Source organism: Muntiacus reevesi, chromosome 4, assembly GCF_963930625.1.
Source record: "Muntiacus reevesi chromosome 4, mMunRee1.1, whole genome shotgun sequence".
In the NCBI taxonomy this organism is placed as follows: Eukaryota; Metazoa; Chordata; class Mammalia; order Artiodactyla; family Cervidae; genus Muntiacus; species Muntiacus reevesi.
In genome coordinates this window covers 124,288,737-124,304,384 of record NC_089252.1, presented here as the reverse complement: position 1 = coordinate 124,304,384, position 15,648 = coordinate 124,288,737, and the positions used below count along the sequence as shown (strand labels likewise).

At 45.8% G+C, this 15,648-nt stretch overlaps 1 protein-coding gene across 1 annotated transcript in view; it reads left to right on the top strand.

Moving 5' to 3' along the window:
• The first annotated feature begins 1,285 nt into the window (after positions 1–1,285).
• The window catches only part of E2F7 (E2F transcription factor 7), a 37,465-nt gene continuing 23,102 nt past the window's right edge, over positions 1,286–15,648 (top strand). The window contains exons 1-4 of the mRNA XM_065934128.1: positions 1,286–1,501; positions 2,187–2,276; positions 9,938–10,213; positions 11,543–11,711. Coding sequence (XP_065790200.1) covers positions 2,187–2,276; positions 9,938–10,213; positions 11,543–11,711 — 535 coding nt within the window. The 5' untranslated portion in view covers positions 1,286–1,501. The remainder of the gene's footprint in view (positions 1,502–2,186; positions 2,277–9,937; positions 10,214–11,542; positions 11,712–15,648) is intronic.

Below are 15,648 nucleotides of genomic sequence, written 5' to 3'. Positions count from 1 at the left end.
AACCCTCAACATTGTCAAGGTCATCAAAAATGAGTAAAGTATGACAAATTATCAAAGCCAAGAGGCACCTATGGGGACATGAAGACTAAATGTAACGCTGCATCCTGGAACAGAAAAAAAAAAAAAAAGGACATTGGATAAAAATTATGAAAAACTGAATGATGACTTTAGTTAAAAATAATATAGCAATACTGGTTCATTAGTTTGAGTAAACTCCGGGAGTTGGTGATGGATAGGGAGGTCTGGCGTGCTGCTATTCATGGGGTGGCAAAGAGTCGGACACGACTGAGCGACTGAACTGAACTGAACTGAATTAAAACAAATTTTAAGATGTTAACGAACAGATGAAACCGGGCGCCCGCTGTATCGGAATTACCTGTACTATCTTCTCAATGTTTCTATAATTTCAAGCTGCTTTTAACAGCCACGCCTATTAATACACACGTGCACACACACCTCTATCAATATTCATATTTTAAGTAAGAAACTAAGGTTGAAGGAAGTGAAACATTTCATACAAATCAGCAATGTTCCTCGATTGTTTCCCAGAATTCTAGTCCATGCTGCAAAGAGTTATTTAATAAGGCTAATTATTGGCGATGTTCTGAAAAGGGAACAACACCAAAAAACTTTCCTGGACTTGCAGAGGAAAAGGAAAAAGCAGCTGGTCCTGCTGGCAGTCGAGTTTCCAGGGCTAACTGGCGTGCCATCTGCTTGCCGCCGCAGAGCGTGGTAACCATGGTTCACGTGTCACTCCAGCGCTCGCGTTAGAAGTCGGCTCAACAAGCCTGGGCAATTTCGCGGCCGCGCAGGTTGCCGGGGGAGGGGGGTGGCGGCGGCAGCATCCAGAGTGTGTGTATCGTTTTCCCAAACTCCATCTGCTCCCTCGTCCCCGGGCTGTGCCCGCGGCCTCCCCGCGCGGCCAGCCGAGGGACCGGCGGGTATTTTGCGCACAACAAAAGAACGCGCGTCCTCCTCCCCCCGCCGCCCCACGCCGCCCCTGCCCTCGCTTCCCGCGGCCGCCCGGGCGCGCGTCCCCGGGAGCAATCGGCTCCCGGGCCCGAGGTTTCCAGGTACCCGGAAGGGGAGGGGGCGAGGCGGCCACAATTGGGCGGGTGAGGCCGAAACGCGCGCCCAGGAGCGCCAAGACGCGGAGGGCGGCGAGCCCGGGCCGTGCCGCCGCGCGATTGGCCGGGGCCGCCCTGCCGGCCGCCGCTGATTGGCGGATGCTCGAATTCGGTCTCAAGGCGCCAGAGGAGGTGTTTTAGCGGGGACCGCGGTCCCGAGCAGGAGTCGCGCTCGGCGGGCCGGGACGCTGGCGCTCCACGAACGCCACGGGGTGCCCGCCAGCGAAGGGTGCTTGGAGCGGGGAGCTGCTCGCCTAGCTTTCCCCGCCCGATGTCGCCGTCCAGCTGCTGATCGAGTCCCCCAGCTGATCCCGCTCCACTGTGGGGCTGCGGAGGTCCCGGGAGAGGCTGGAAGGCTCCTTCGCAGAGTGGGAGTAAGTAGCGCTGGCAGGGAGGCGGGAACTGGGGGGAAAGGGGACCCTGCGGCTGCGGCTACCAGTCTGCCACCCCTCCCCACCCCGGCTGGCGGGGAATCGAGGCTTTGCTGCCTCTGGACCAGGCGTGCGTGGGGTGTCTGGGCTCCAGCTCGCCCTCTGGCCGGGCGGTAGAGAGAGGACCTGCCCTTCCTCACGAGCTAGGGGTTTCATTGCAAGAGTTCATCTTTGGGGTCTGCTCGGAGGCCTGGGAAGGGACTGCGCTAGGCACTGAGTGGGTTAGGTCTAGCGATCAGGTTTCCTTCCCCCCATTCAAACCCCCGTCAAAGCCGAATTCCTCCCAGTTCTTTGCGCCAAAATTAACTGACCCAGGAGACCCTGTACTTTCTGACAGATTTGCCCTACACTCTCTTGACATGAAACTTAATTTTGTCCTGTTACTTTTCATTAAAAATTACTATTTTTATCGGGTTTTTTTTTCTTCCCAATTTCAGTCATTGCTAAGCACAGCGTTAAGTGTTTGTGTTCATTCGTGTGCGTTTTACAGACCTGGGGTAGCCACGACCCTGGAAATTCCCAGGATGAGCTTAGGGAGGGGAAGTTCATGTTCATGAGCGAGTAATAGATATTACTGTTGACGGAAAGAATATCCAACTGTAAAGTCGTTTTCTAATGTACATTACAGATGGAGGTAAACTGTCTAACACTAAAAGACCTGATCAGCAGGCCGCCCAGACTAGATTTTGCAATTGAAGATGGGGAAAATGCACAAAAGGTAAGTGAACTTAAATACCTTAAGCTCTATCATATTTAGGATGGTAATGTCTAATTCAGTTAAGGATTCCAGCATCCCACTTGTATTTGTCTTATAAACATAATAATCTTGGTGAACATTTTAGAACTATGCTTTTTTTTAAGGGAGGAGACATCCAGCCATATCCTTCAGTTTCTCAGTCACTACGTAGTGGAAAGAGGCTAGGTTACGTGTAATGCTGAAGCAAATTTATATGAATCAAAGATATGCTAGACACTGCAGTCAAAAGACTGTAGTACTTATGGTTATCAAGAGTAGAATTAATGCATTAGTGCAAATGAACTTACAAAACAGGCTCACAGACTTCCAGTAGGAGCTTACAGTTGGGGGTGTAGGGAGAAGGAAGTGTTTAGGGAGTTCGGGATGGACAGGAACACAGTGCTATATTTAAAACAGATAACCAACAAGGACCTACTGTATAGCACAGGGAACTCTGCTCAATGTTATGCGGCAGCCTGGCTGGGAGAGGAGGTTGGGGGAGAAGGGATACATGTGTATGTATGGCTGAGTCCCTTTGCTATTCACCTGAAATTCTCACAGCATTTTTTGTTAATCAGTTATACCCAATACAAAATTTTTTTTTTAAAGTAGAATTAGCTAATGCTGGTCAGAAATGTTAAGTCTCAGTTCCCAGGAAAACTCTATGTGCTAGATTATTAAAGTATAGAGAGATGTTCTTCATACTGATGAACCAGCTCCTAGAGGGTGTCCCATCTTCCCAAGGGCATGAGCAGGGCCTCCCGATAAAGTGAATATTCACCAAGACTGAATATTTTCAGCACTCCTGCTGGTTTTGCACTGAGCTGCCCCTTGTGGTTTTGCATGCCTTGTAATTTGTAAGACAGTGGGGCTGTGTTCAAGAAACATTACGAAGTAACCAACCCTAGCAGTGTCTAAATAGGACTCGTGTCATCACAACGCCCTTGCCAGCCAGTGCACCTACTGAAAAGGTGGGAGAGCTTGTTAGTAATGAACATCTAAGTATTTTGAGGCAGAGGCAAGTAGATATGACATAGCCAGGTTTAGAAACTTTAAATATCAATCTGAGCACAGCCACTTCCTTAGGCATTGAACTTCTCTCAGTCCCTGAGTTAATTTTAGGCTTAGTGTCCATCATGAAACTGCCTGACTGCAAAACACCTGTTATATGGGCCTTTGAAGAATACTTGACAACCATTAATTTTGGATAGGTGTGAAGTTAGATGCTTTTTCATGTATGATTTCCACCCCCCACCCCAGCATTTGATTTATTTTTGTTGCAAAAAGAAGTATATCAAAACATTAATGTTTTTAAAGAGGACTTTAAAAAAATTCCATTTGCCATATGAGACTGGCAATGCCCAGACTTTAGAGTATATATTCAGAGTTTTGGTTTTGCAAGTTTCAGAGCAAAGCTTTTTGTTTCTCTTCATGATTTGGATGGGACAGCCTTGAAAGAATGTGTATACCTTTAAGGAAGTAAGTAAGTGTTAGTCACTCAGTCGTGTCTGACTCTTTGAGACCCAATGGACTGTAGCCCGTCTGGCTCCTCTGTGGGAGTCTCCAGGCAAGAATACTGGAGTGGGTAGCCATTCCCTTCTCCGGGGGCTCTTCCTGACCCAGGGATCAAACCTGGGTCACCTGCATTGCAGGTGGATTCCTTACCGTCTGAGCCACCAGGGAAGCCGCGTGTATACCTTTACACAGAGACAAAGTCAAGGGGGGAGAAAAGGCAAAGTTGGTATCCGCTTCTTTCCTTCCAAGTGGGTGATTTTTTATCAAGTGCTTTCAACAAGGGTGCTTCTCCTCCTCCAGCCCAGTAAGTACTGTGCCTGGCTGAGCTTTCATATGTTAGTGGGTTTAGAGAAAACTCCAGATGACTCCATAGAGATTTAGGAAAGTGACCAAAATGTTTGAGATAGAATGCAGGGCTTATTTCACCTGTCAAAGAGATGGCAGAGGAAGAGATGAGTGCTCCAGGAGATGCTCGACGGGGCTTTCCTCTCTCTTTTCACATTGCTGGAAAGGAAAGGAAAGAGGAATTCTAGGGATGCTGAGAATGTGGGATTTGGAGTCAGATCTGGCTTTAAGTTCCTGTTCTACCATTTGTTAGCTCCGTAAGCTTGAATAAATTTATTATTCAGTTTTTCAACAAATATTTATGTTCCAGTTGCGGGGGGTACCGTGTTTTAATAAATCTCCTAGCTTCCCTAAGCCTATTTTTTATTTCATGAATTGGAATTAGTAAGTAGACGCTCTCCTCTGGATGTCTATAAAGCACCCAACAACCCATATTGTTCACCCTTACTCAATTGAACTGACAGCTCAAAGATAAATATGATGCAGGCCTGGCCCTCAATTACCTCAGAGATGTTTCAGGGGCTCAGATGTAAACTCGCCAACTAGCCTGTGATTTGTTAAGTGCTCTAGGAGTGGGAACCAGTTACCCCAGCAGAACAGAAGAGTAAGAAAGAAATTCATGGGGAGTCTAGAGGAAGTTGGAAAGCTTCACTGGGGAGATAGTACTTGGGCTGAGGACTTCAGCCTATCCGGGAACAAGAGGATAAGATGGCCTTGGTAGGCAGAAGAATCATATGAGTCTGTGTGGTGTGGACATTCAAGAAATGTTCAAAATTTCCAGAGTGGCCAGAAGCCAGTGGCACTGCCTGAAACCCCCTGGTGGGTGCCTGGAACAGTGTCCTATGGGTCAGTCAGCATGTGGAGGACTTATCTTTCTTGACAGTCTGATCTTCATTGGTCACAGGCTATAGTACTGCATACTTCTTACCACTCACGGAGAAACTTTTCTTTAAAACATGAAGTTTACTGTGCCCAAGTTGTGAGATTATAAACAAGACTCTCCTTTTTGGTTGTCTGTACTGCATTTAGGAATGACAAAAGAAGAAAAAGGATGGTTTGGGATGAAGGAGTGGACAGGAAAGATTGAGCTTTGGGAGGCCTGTGTGAAGGGGGTGACACTTGAGCTAGGTCTTGAAGGAATGAATGCTAAGACTTAGGCAAGTGGAGAAGAAGGACACTAGTAAAGAAGTGGAAGCTAACATAGTAAATTTGGGGACCTCACCTAGACTTAGTGGGCATGGCTTTTCTTTGAAGGTCATTCATCTTTTGCATGCTAAGTTGCTTCAGCTGTGTCCAACTCTTTGCAACCCTATGAACTATAGCCCATCAGGCTTCTCTCGCCATGGGATTTTCCAGGCATGAATACTGCAGAGGGCTACCATGCCCTCCTCTAGGGGATCTTCCCAACCCAGGGATAAAGCTCAAAAGAAGGTGAGCTTACTTCTTTGAAATAAGCTGAAATAAGTTGAAATACTTCAACTCGAAGCGTTTATTTATACCCGTGTGCTTACAGGTAAATAAATAAATATGTGCAAGAGGCAGTTGGTTGCCTGATTTGGGAATTCATGGAAGGTTCTAGCCAGATACAAACTTGGGAATTATCAAATACATGTTGGTTTTAAAGCCATGAGTGGGTGAGCTGCCCTGGAGAGCAAATAGGGAAGTGTAGAGGGCTGAGGTTTCTAAGAGCAGAAAATGAGGAGCCTATGAAGGAGGCTGAGAAGGAACAGTCACAAATAGAAAGAGAACCAAGAGAGAAAAAGTGCTAGCTCAGAAGGACTGAGAATTTTATAAAGCAAATAGTCGACAGTCTTAACCGTAGCAGTGAGGTCAAATGCGGTTGACTTGTCACCTAACATGTGATCTAAACGAGAGCAGTGAATAAGAGCAGACTGGTGGTTTGAGGAACCCCCAGAGATGGGCAGGGGAAAGTCCTGGGTGCAGATTACTCATTCTGGAACATGTGCTCTGAAGGGGAGGAGCATGTGTCAGTGACTAGGAGACATCTCCGGACGTGCCTGTCATATTTGCAATGAGTCTTAAAGAGTAGTTGGGTTTCAGCGGGCAAAGCTTAGCCTGTGGCAGCAACGTGATGGTGTGAGCAGCGGTTCAGGTGTGATAAGAGGCGGGACAGGCTTGAAGAAACACAAGTGGACTGTTCATGCCAAATGTAGGACATGCATGAAGTGGGACTGGAAAAGAGGTTGGCACAGTATCACCAGGGGCCTTGAACGGGCTGCTGCTAACGTGATCAAGGCTGCATCTGAGAGAGAAGCAAGGTCATTTCCAGGGTGTGGCAGCTTTTTCCTGGCAGGCAGATCTGACGTGGAGATTAGCGGACAGGTGGTGTAGGGAGTGCCCTGGGGACGGTGCCCGTTTAAGGAACAAGAAGGCAGCAGAATGAGACAGCGAGTGAAGTGGAGCAGTAGATCGGTCTCCGTGGAAGTCGGGTTCACCCTGAGGGAAGTTCTGGGATGACCCCCTGGGAGTGGTTCTGAGTCTGGGCAAGAGGACCAGGCTTCTCCATGTCGGTGTGGCCTCTCCCAGCCCCTGAGGATGGTCCTGGTCTCTCAGGAAGGGGTGTGTCTTGGACGAGTCAGTCCTCTTCCGTCAAAGCATGAAGATGCTTATTGTTGGCATTAGTCCAGCAGCTGGGGAAATGAGGCATTCATTTCTCAAGAGAGCTGGGTACACCCCAGTGTCCACTGCATGGCTGAGCAGCCTTGCTGGAAAGCCTTGGAGATAGGTACTTTGGTCTGAACCCCTTATTTTATAGATCTGGAAACTTGAGTCCAGACAAAACCAACACTTTGTCCAGTATCAACAAAATACAGAGTGGAGCCCAAAACCCGGTTTCTCAATCCAGTCGCTTCCTCCACCTTCCACAGCGTCAGGATTTGGGGATGGACAGACGGATGGAGCATGGTGTGATTAGGTTGCAACTGACTTTCTGCCCACCTGAGACCTCAAAACAATTTTCTGTTTTATTTTCTATTAATGTAGAGGTGTGGTAACGATCGTAAGCTACCACGTGACCTGACTCCCCTCCTACTTACCCAGGGATTGAACTTGGGTCTCCAGCATTGCAGGCAGATTCTTGACCGTCTGAGCCATCAGGGAAGCCCCAAGTATTACTTAAACTATAGTGAAAATACATCAAAGTGCCAGAGGAAATAATTGATCTGAATTGCTCCTCAGTCGGGAAAAGTAGGAGGAGCTCAGTGTTCCTCGGAAGACAGCTACCACGGAGGCAATGGAGAAGGAGGAAGACTCTCTGCACCTCCGCAAGCCTGGACCACGCCCTCCACCATGGAGAGACCTTTTAAAATAACTCGATAATCAAAGCCCGTTGTTCCTTTTGCACCTATGAGGGGCAAGGCATTGTGCCAAAAATAGTGAAGAATGAGACATGTAGAACTAGCTCCCTGACCTCCAGAGGTGCACAGTCTCCTTAATGAGACAAGACACACGCCCAGGAAGTTAAATAGCAATACGATGTGCTCTGTTCTCTTAGCTCTGAGCTCAAGGATGGATGGTAATAAAGAACGAGAAAGTTGGGGGAGAGAATAGCTAAGTTTTACTGAGTGCTCACTATATGCCAGGAACTACTCTCATAACTCTGGAGATCAGTATTTTTATGAACTCATTTTCAGCTGAGAGAATTAAAATACAGTGAGGAGAAGGAAATTGCTTGCACTCACCCTGCTGATGAGCTGGCCCTACCAGCCTGCATGCAGAACTGCTACCCATGCCGCTTCGCCATAGATGTTTGCGGGGATCAGTGGCCTGCTGGGTACCATGGAGCTGCGAAAAAGATAACTCCATCCCAATTCATACTCCAGACAAGCTTATTTCTAGATGCAGAATTTCGGAAACTTGGACGCAGGAATTCAGAAAATGTTATCAGCTATTTCTTGCCCTACCCATGACTTTTATACTGAATGAGTTTGTATGTGACCTCAGGCAAGGTACCCTCTGTGTGCCTCAGTTTCCTCATCTGTCGGCTTGAAAAATAATAGTACCTAGGTTAGAGGACTGGATGAGGAGTTAGTGGCGTGAAGTGCACGGAACAGGACGTCCCGGGTGGTCCAGTGGTTAAGAATCCACCTGCCAGTGCCGGGGACGTGGGTTCGATCCCTGATCCGGGAAGATTCCACACCCCACGGGGCAGCTGAAGCTGTGCCCCACAACTGCCAAGGCCACCTGCTCTAGAGCCTGTGCACTACAACCAGACAGGCCACTGCACTGAGAAGCCTGCTCGCTGCAACTCGAGAAAGCCCAGGCATAGGAACAAAGATACAGTGCAGCCAAAAAAAAAAACAGTGCATGAAACAGGTATTGTCTGTAGCACATAATATGCACTCAGTACTTTCCCTTGAGAGTTCTCCTGTAGAAGACTCATCAGAATTGCACCCTAGCAGGGACTTGTTAAGAGATCTGAGGAGATATAGCCTGCATGCTGACTGCTGCAGTGGTATGAGAAATTGTCACCCCCATCTCCGCTCCCTTCCCGTTACCCTAGGACAGATCTCACTCACCTTGACTAGCTGGCAGCTTCCACTGATCCAAGGAACAAGAGATGGCCTGCTACCATGAATTCCAGTTTCTCCCAAACAATTCTTTTTCCCTTTCCACTTGTTGCTCATTTATAGGAAAACACTTTTTTAAAACCACTTCTCAGCCAAAATCTAAGCATGCAGTAAGCTATAGAGTGATATTTTGTACAGGAATACCAAATATGCAACTCATCCACCTTGCTAATTATGTCTGGCACAATTGCCTGGAGGTGAATTCAGCTATGGGAAGGGCAGAATCTTTTCTGGTTTTGAATGGCAAATCTTATTCTGCAGGAAAGATATTCATTTCAGAAACTAACTTCATAGTTTCAAATGTGAGTTCTGAGTACTCAGTCCTTTTTCTTAATGGATTAGCAGACCCATCATTAATCTTTTCCTATAATTAACTAAGACATTTTACTTAAAGTTATGGTCTAGGGAAAGGTGCTAGTCCACAAACTCCTATCAAGCTGCAAAAAATCAATAGCAGAACTTGAGAGTTTAGCATTCAGAAACCTCTGTAGTAATTGGATCTTGCCCCTATAACATCTAAGCCTGTGATCAGTGGTCTCTTGTTAGACAAGCTATAGGTTGGGTTGAGTGGCAAACGCAAGGGGAGAGTCACATGTGATGGGAGTTGCATGTGGGTCCTATGAAGGAAGTCCTTGTATCAGCCTGCGGGAGTCTGCAAGTGCCTTCAACAAGGGTAGTTTGAGAAGCAGCACTCTAGGGGAGGGACCGTACATTGCCGGATGGTTTGAAATGTGGCCTTCTGTGGATGCCCTTCCATTAACTGCTGTGTTAGCACTGGTGAACACTGAGCAAAAACATAATCACTCTTCACTAGTTAGTGCAAACTTGTGAATAGTGTTTTTAAAATACGTCACTGAGAAGCAATGTGGACGCAACCCACATTGGCTCTTATTGTCATCCCCAACTCTTATAAACATCCACCAGTGACAGATGCTCTCATGCCTTCTTTCACACAGATGCCGTGAAAAATGTTTAAAAGGAGTAGCCAATTATAATCAGTTTCTCATTGGAACCACCTTTTGATTCCCATGGATCCTTCTGTTTGTCTTCTTTCGTCCTGTCCTGATATTTTTCAGCCTTGGACATGTGGTCTGTTTGCAGTTTCTTGTCTTAGTGAATGATGGGATCAAGGTGCACTCTTAGCTGACACCTGCCCTTTCTCATTTTTGCTAAAAGGTCTTTTTTTTTTATTAGGAAAATATATTTGTTGATCTCTCAAGGATGGCCCCAAAGACGCCAATAAAAAATGAGCCAATTGACTTGTCAAAGCAAAAAATCTTCACTCCAGAAAGAAATCCCATCACTCCAGTTAAGCTTGCTGACAGACAGCAGGCAGAACCATGGACGCCCACCGCTAACCTGAAGATGCTCATTAGCGCCGCCAGCCCGGACATAAGAGACCGAGAGAAGAAAAAAGGGCTGTTCAGGCCCATTGAGAACAAGGATAATGTGTTTACAGAATCTCTGCAGGTATACAGGCTGTGCCCCTAAGGGCTTTCATAGAATTGAAAATTTTTAACCTAATTATTAAAAAGTTACAGAATTCTTAACTTTTAGGTTGCTATTGAGTTGAAAGCACTCTTCTACTTAATCCTTTTATTTATTTACAGCTGAAGTGGGACTCTCAGTCTGTCTCATTTTTCATAATGAGTGTTTTGTATTCTTTTCTTCAGTTTTTTTTATTCTCTCTTTACCAGTACGAGTTTTTTTAATCATAATTTTTTTAACCAATTTAACATTGCTTAAATTATTGCTTGAAAAAGGTATTTAATAATTTTGATTTAATGAAGAAATTTGGATTTTTTAATGCTGCCATGAATTATAATTTTCACTCTGATTTAATAATATAAATATTTGTGATTGGGGAAATTTTATCATTCTCCCATGTATGTTTAGTTCACTGGTTTAATGCTTTAAGATTAAGTTGTCTTTAAATTACCTGTCCTGTAGGAACCAGGGCTCTTGAACAAGCAGTATATATATACTTTTTTTAAAAAGTCCTTCTTGGGACTTAAATTGAGCCTTTTTCAAATGTGGGTTGATAAGACAAGGGAACTCGTTTAATTTGCTTACAATAAGAAAGAGGAAGGAAGAGGAAGATTTAGCTGTCCTTGTTCAGGTCTATCAACTCTCGGTAAATTGTGAAAAATAAGCTTGGTGACACAGTGCAGGCAAGTCCGTCTCGGATTTTCATGTTAATAGGAATTACACAGGATCTTAGGGAAAAATAGCTTCTAATACATCAGGTCTGAGGGAAGGCCAGAGGTTTTTGCAGCTGCTGCTGTGATCTGCAGCCTGATGACCACGCTAGTCTCAAGGGTGTAGCAACCTGTAAATTATTGTGTTGTTCATTTTTTAATTTAACCAGTAGACTCAGCCTCAGGGCTTCCATGGTGGCCCAGATGATAAAGAATCTACCTGCAATACAGGAGACCTGGGTTTGATCCCTGGGTTGGGAAGATCCTCTGAAGACGGGAGTGGCAACCCACTCCAGTATTCTTTCCTGGAGAATCCCATGGACAGAGGAGGCTGGGGCGCTGCAGTCCCTGGGGTTGCAGATTCAGACACAACAGTGACTAACACACAAGCAGAGACTCAACCTCAAATCACAAAGGAGGAGGAGTTCCGTTCAGAGAAAGCAGTAGGTAAAAGGTTAAGAAAATTAGGTCAGGAAGAGTATTTCAACGAGAATCTGGGATGGTAAGGATGAGGATGGGGATGCAGTCCCACCCACTGCAGTCTCTCCTTCAGGATGTTAACCGTGACATTTCCCCCCTCCCCTCTGTCTGCTGTCTGTAGCTTGATGTTGTGGATGACAGTGCTGTGGATGAGTTTGAAAAGCAAAGGCCAAGCAGAAAACAGAAAAGTTTAGGACTCCTGTGCCAGAAGTTTCTAGCTCGCTATCCAAGTTACCCTCTGTCAACTGAAAAAACTACCATCTCCCTGGATGAAGTTGCTGTTAGTCTCGGTATGTATCATGGAATCACCTGGAGGCCTGTCTCCAGTTATGGTGGGAAATTGAGTCCTCGGGCAAGCCGAAGGCTCCAGATCACCTCCTCTACTAAGTAAAGAGCAGGCCTTCCAAAAGAGTGAGGACAGAGGAGCAGGTAGAGTTTTTCTTCTTTCGTTATCGTTATGCATAGAATCCCAGGGAGCCTTCTAGGCCTGAGGGTCAAACAAATATTTGGTTTCTTTAACCTCAAAAAATGTGTTTGCAAAAGACTCACATTACAAATTAATAGCTAACACCTTAATTCTATCTTATTTCAGACAGACTCAAAAGATTTTTAGAAATATCCTGCTGTTTATTTTTTTTTAATGCTTCTATGAGTTCAGAACTGCTATTATTTCTGTTACAAAGCCAAATTTGAAAGCAAGAGAGTTATGTTTAAAGCCCTGTACTGTAACCTTCACAGCAAGTCTGCCCAACTAGAAAAAGCACATCTGGATATAATTCAAACAGCTAAGCCTTATAACAAAGAGGAACACATCCGTCCACATGGTGTGACTGGGTGTCATGTACAGTGGTGTCTGGGCTATAAATACGCAGGCAGCTGATCCAAGTAGAGATTCCTAGTGGACATGGATTGCAGTTAGTTTCACAAGGAACATACTGTTGATGATGAATAAGTAGAAATCACAATGATTCGAAGATGTCAAGAGTGTCGCCTTAACAAATTAGGACAATTTACATGTAGAAAAAAAAAAGTCTCAAAGAAGTCAGCCCAGTAGTCTTTATGAGCCTGGAGGAGGTCATGGCAACCCACTGCGGGATTCTTGCCTGGAGAATCCCATGGACAGAGGAGCCTGGGAGGTCCTTCGGGTCCCTAAGAGTCAGACACGACGGAAGTGACCTGACACGCACGCACACACACATACAAGGCTTTATGACAGATTATACTTTTAGTTGGTTTATTAGTTCTGTATCTTCCCATAGCCCTAAGAATGTGGCTCAGTTGATCCTTGTCAATCTGAATTATTCAAACGGATGGTTAAAGAGATTTGCTGGAAATTGAAGTAATGAGGAGCCAGTGGTTGCGATGGGAATACCGTGGGCTGGACTTTGGGTAAGACAAAACTGGATTTGAAGCCCAGCTTTCTAATATATAGACTGAGAGAGATTTAAAAAGTTAATTAATCTTTTCTCAGTCATAGTATAGAAACCAGAGCACCTACCTTGCAGAAGCTTAGAAAAGTTAGGAGTCATGTCAGTAACATGCCCAGCTCAGGGCCTGGCTTAGTAACTTATTGCCCCATGGAACTATTTCTACTCAGCTGTTATGAGAGGCTCCCCCTGCCCACTTCCACAGCCCTCAAGCTGTCCTGTCAACCTGTACAGCCAGGAAGAGGAAGCAGAGGGCTTTGACAGGGGAGCTGTTTCAGAACCCAGGAATAGGACACAGTATTCTGGCTCTGGTAGCAATGAAACGAGATGTGAGCCAGCTGGACAGAAGCTTGGTGTAGACATAGCTGAGGCACTGGGTCCTAGAAACTAGTCTGAAGAGGTTGAGGGTAAAAGAACAGATCATACAATGCCTTTCTCATTGGGTTCCTCTATACACCCACCCCTTATCAAGAGATCTTGCTGATATCAAAGAAGAAAACAGATTAGATGTTGGAAGGCTGCCTTACAGGTCCCAGGGAGGGCAGGAGAGTGGACTCCTGCTCTCATATGGGCTGTGGGTCTCCTGTTATAACCGTCTGGAGCAGAAGTCCAAGGCTTTTGTAACAACTTCCTACCGTGTCATGATTTTCCAGGCCTGCCAAATGAACTTTCTGTCTCTCTTCATGTGAAATAAGACAGGGTCCCTTTCAGGAAGCTATTTCCAGGGTAACCATCTCCTTGATTGAGTCTAAATTCCTGGCTCTATCCCATGTCACAAGCTGTAAGACCAGATTTTAACCAAGGACCTGCAGAGCATTCAAATTGCACTGTTTCCCAGTTTCTGCTCTCATGTAGATTTGATACTGATATTACAGGTAAGACGTTAAAGGGAATGACTTTAGTAAATGGAAAATTACACAGCCTAGGAAAATTTACTGGGCTGAGATGCTCTTGATAAGCTCTGTGGGGCATAGGGAAGTGTGGTAACAATGAGTAAAGGCTTGCGGGCATAACCAGTGCCATGACTAGGATGAATAGGATTGCCTTGAAGACAAAAGGAAAAGAAGGCTCAGCGCCAGGGACAGTCTTTCTGACAGAGCAACCTGCAGGACTTGAGGTCTGTGAAATGCAACTGTTAGATGCGCCCAGCCAGTGGACAGCTAAACTCAATCCAGGTTGCAAAAGCGAGTGATCAGTCAGGCAGCACACCTATTGTGCATGTCAAGCGGTATCTTTCTGTCTAAGTGGTCCGAATCATCCTTTTATTTCTTATTTCTTCCTTTATTTCTTGGGATGTCTAGCCACTAGATGGAGACTTAACAGCTCCTATCTAATGCAAAATAAGAAAACAAGCGGGCATATGGCTGGCCCTGGGGTGTCTCAGTTGCATTCACATGACATTTCTAATGGGAAGGTTTATGGTGAGTTACGCTCTAAACGAGATGTGTTAATATATGGAAACAGACTGGACCCAGGGCCCAGGCAGACCTGGACAAGGGGCTGCTGACTGTCCTGCCAGCACCGTCCAGCAGGCATCTGGCAGCAGAGCCGGAGCTTTTGGAGGGTGAAGAGCCTTTCAGGGTCATGAGCTGAAATGTTCTGATTGACTGTGAAATGCCTCTTCAAGCGGGGATAGCACTTCCTCTCAGCTCCACAGTTTTCTTGTAATCTGGTCTGTTTCTTGTGTTAAGTCTTTGTAAAGCCAAGAGCCGCATACCCTGAGTCTGCTCTGATTATACAACAGCTGTTGGCCAGCGAGGGGGAAGAAGGCATTTTTGTTGCTGGGCCCTTTTGCTTGGAGATGCCTGGCAGCATTTGTTACGGATACTTAGGCAAGAGCAAGAAGGGCCAGTGAGTCCCAAAAGCCTAAGTGTCTTGCATAACAGGATGAGACACAGATGGGAGGTTTAAAAAATCTGTTTCTACTGTCACCTTGAATGCCAGCAGGAATTTTAGAAATCTGCAACGCCACACAGGACGTACTTACAAAATAATATACAAAGAGCAGATAAATTAACACCTGTCAGAATCCCTTTAAGTTTATTGTCGCACTGAATCCTCCTCATTTTGGGAGATAAATACCCAGGCACAGAAAGAGTAAATAACTTCCAGGCTTACCCAACTAGTAAGGGCTAACACGGGGGTTCCAGTCCAGGCAGTCTGACCCTGAAGACCCCACACTTAACCCATGGAAATATTTTTAGTAAATTCAATAGACTGCTCGTAATCCTGGATATTTAGGGAGTGCTGCATGAGTGGGTAGGGAATCCGTGAGCTGGCTGGTTAGCCTGTGCAGGAGTTTCTGTGCTCCTCTGTTGGGCTGTGAGGCAGGACACGGGGTGTGAGAGCATGGGGGATTGTCCGTGGCTGCGACGGGCACGCGGAGACCTGTATGTGCCAGCCCCGGCCCTGGCTTCCGCCTGCACCCTGAGGAGGGTGCCCAAGCTCTTGCCTCCTAAGTTTCCAGCACAAAATAGGAAACAGAATAGTTACCATCTGTGTTTCCTACTGGCCATTAGAAGAATTAACAGGGTAATTTTTTCACATCATTCCAACTCCAGGAAGGAGAGTGTGGTCCAGTAATGAGGCTACAGTTATTGGACACAGTTTTATAGTCTGTATAATTAGGACTAACGACAAGTCAAAATCAACCGTCCAACCTTCATCAAGCGTTTATTACTATGATGCATATTGCTCAATCCCACCAGTTTTAACTTGTTGAAATGTTCATGTGGTTTGCCTAACAGGTTCAAAGAAAAGTTGTTCTACTATTTATGTGATACAGATGGAACTATCATCC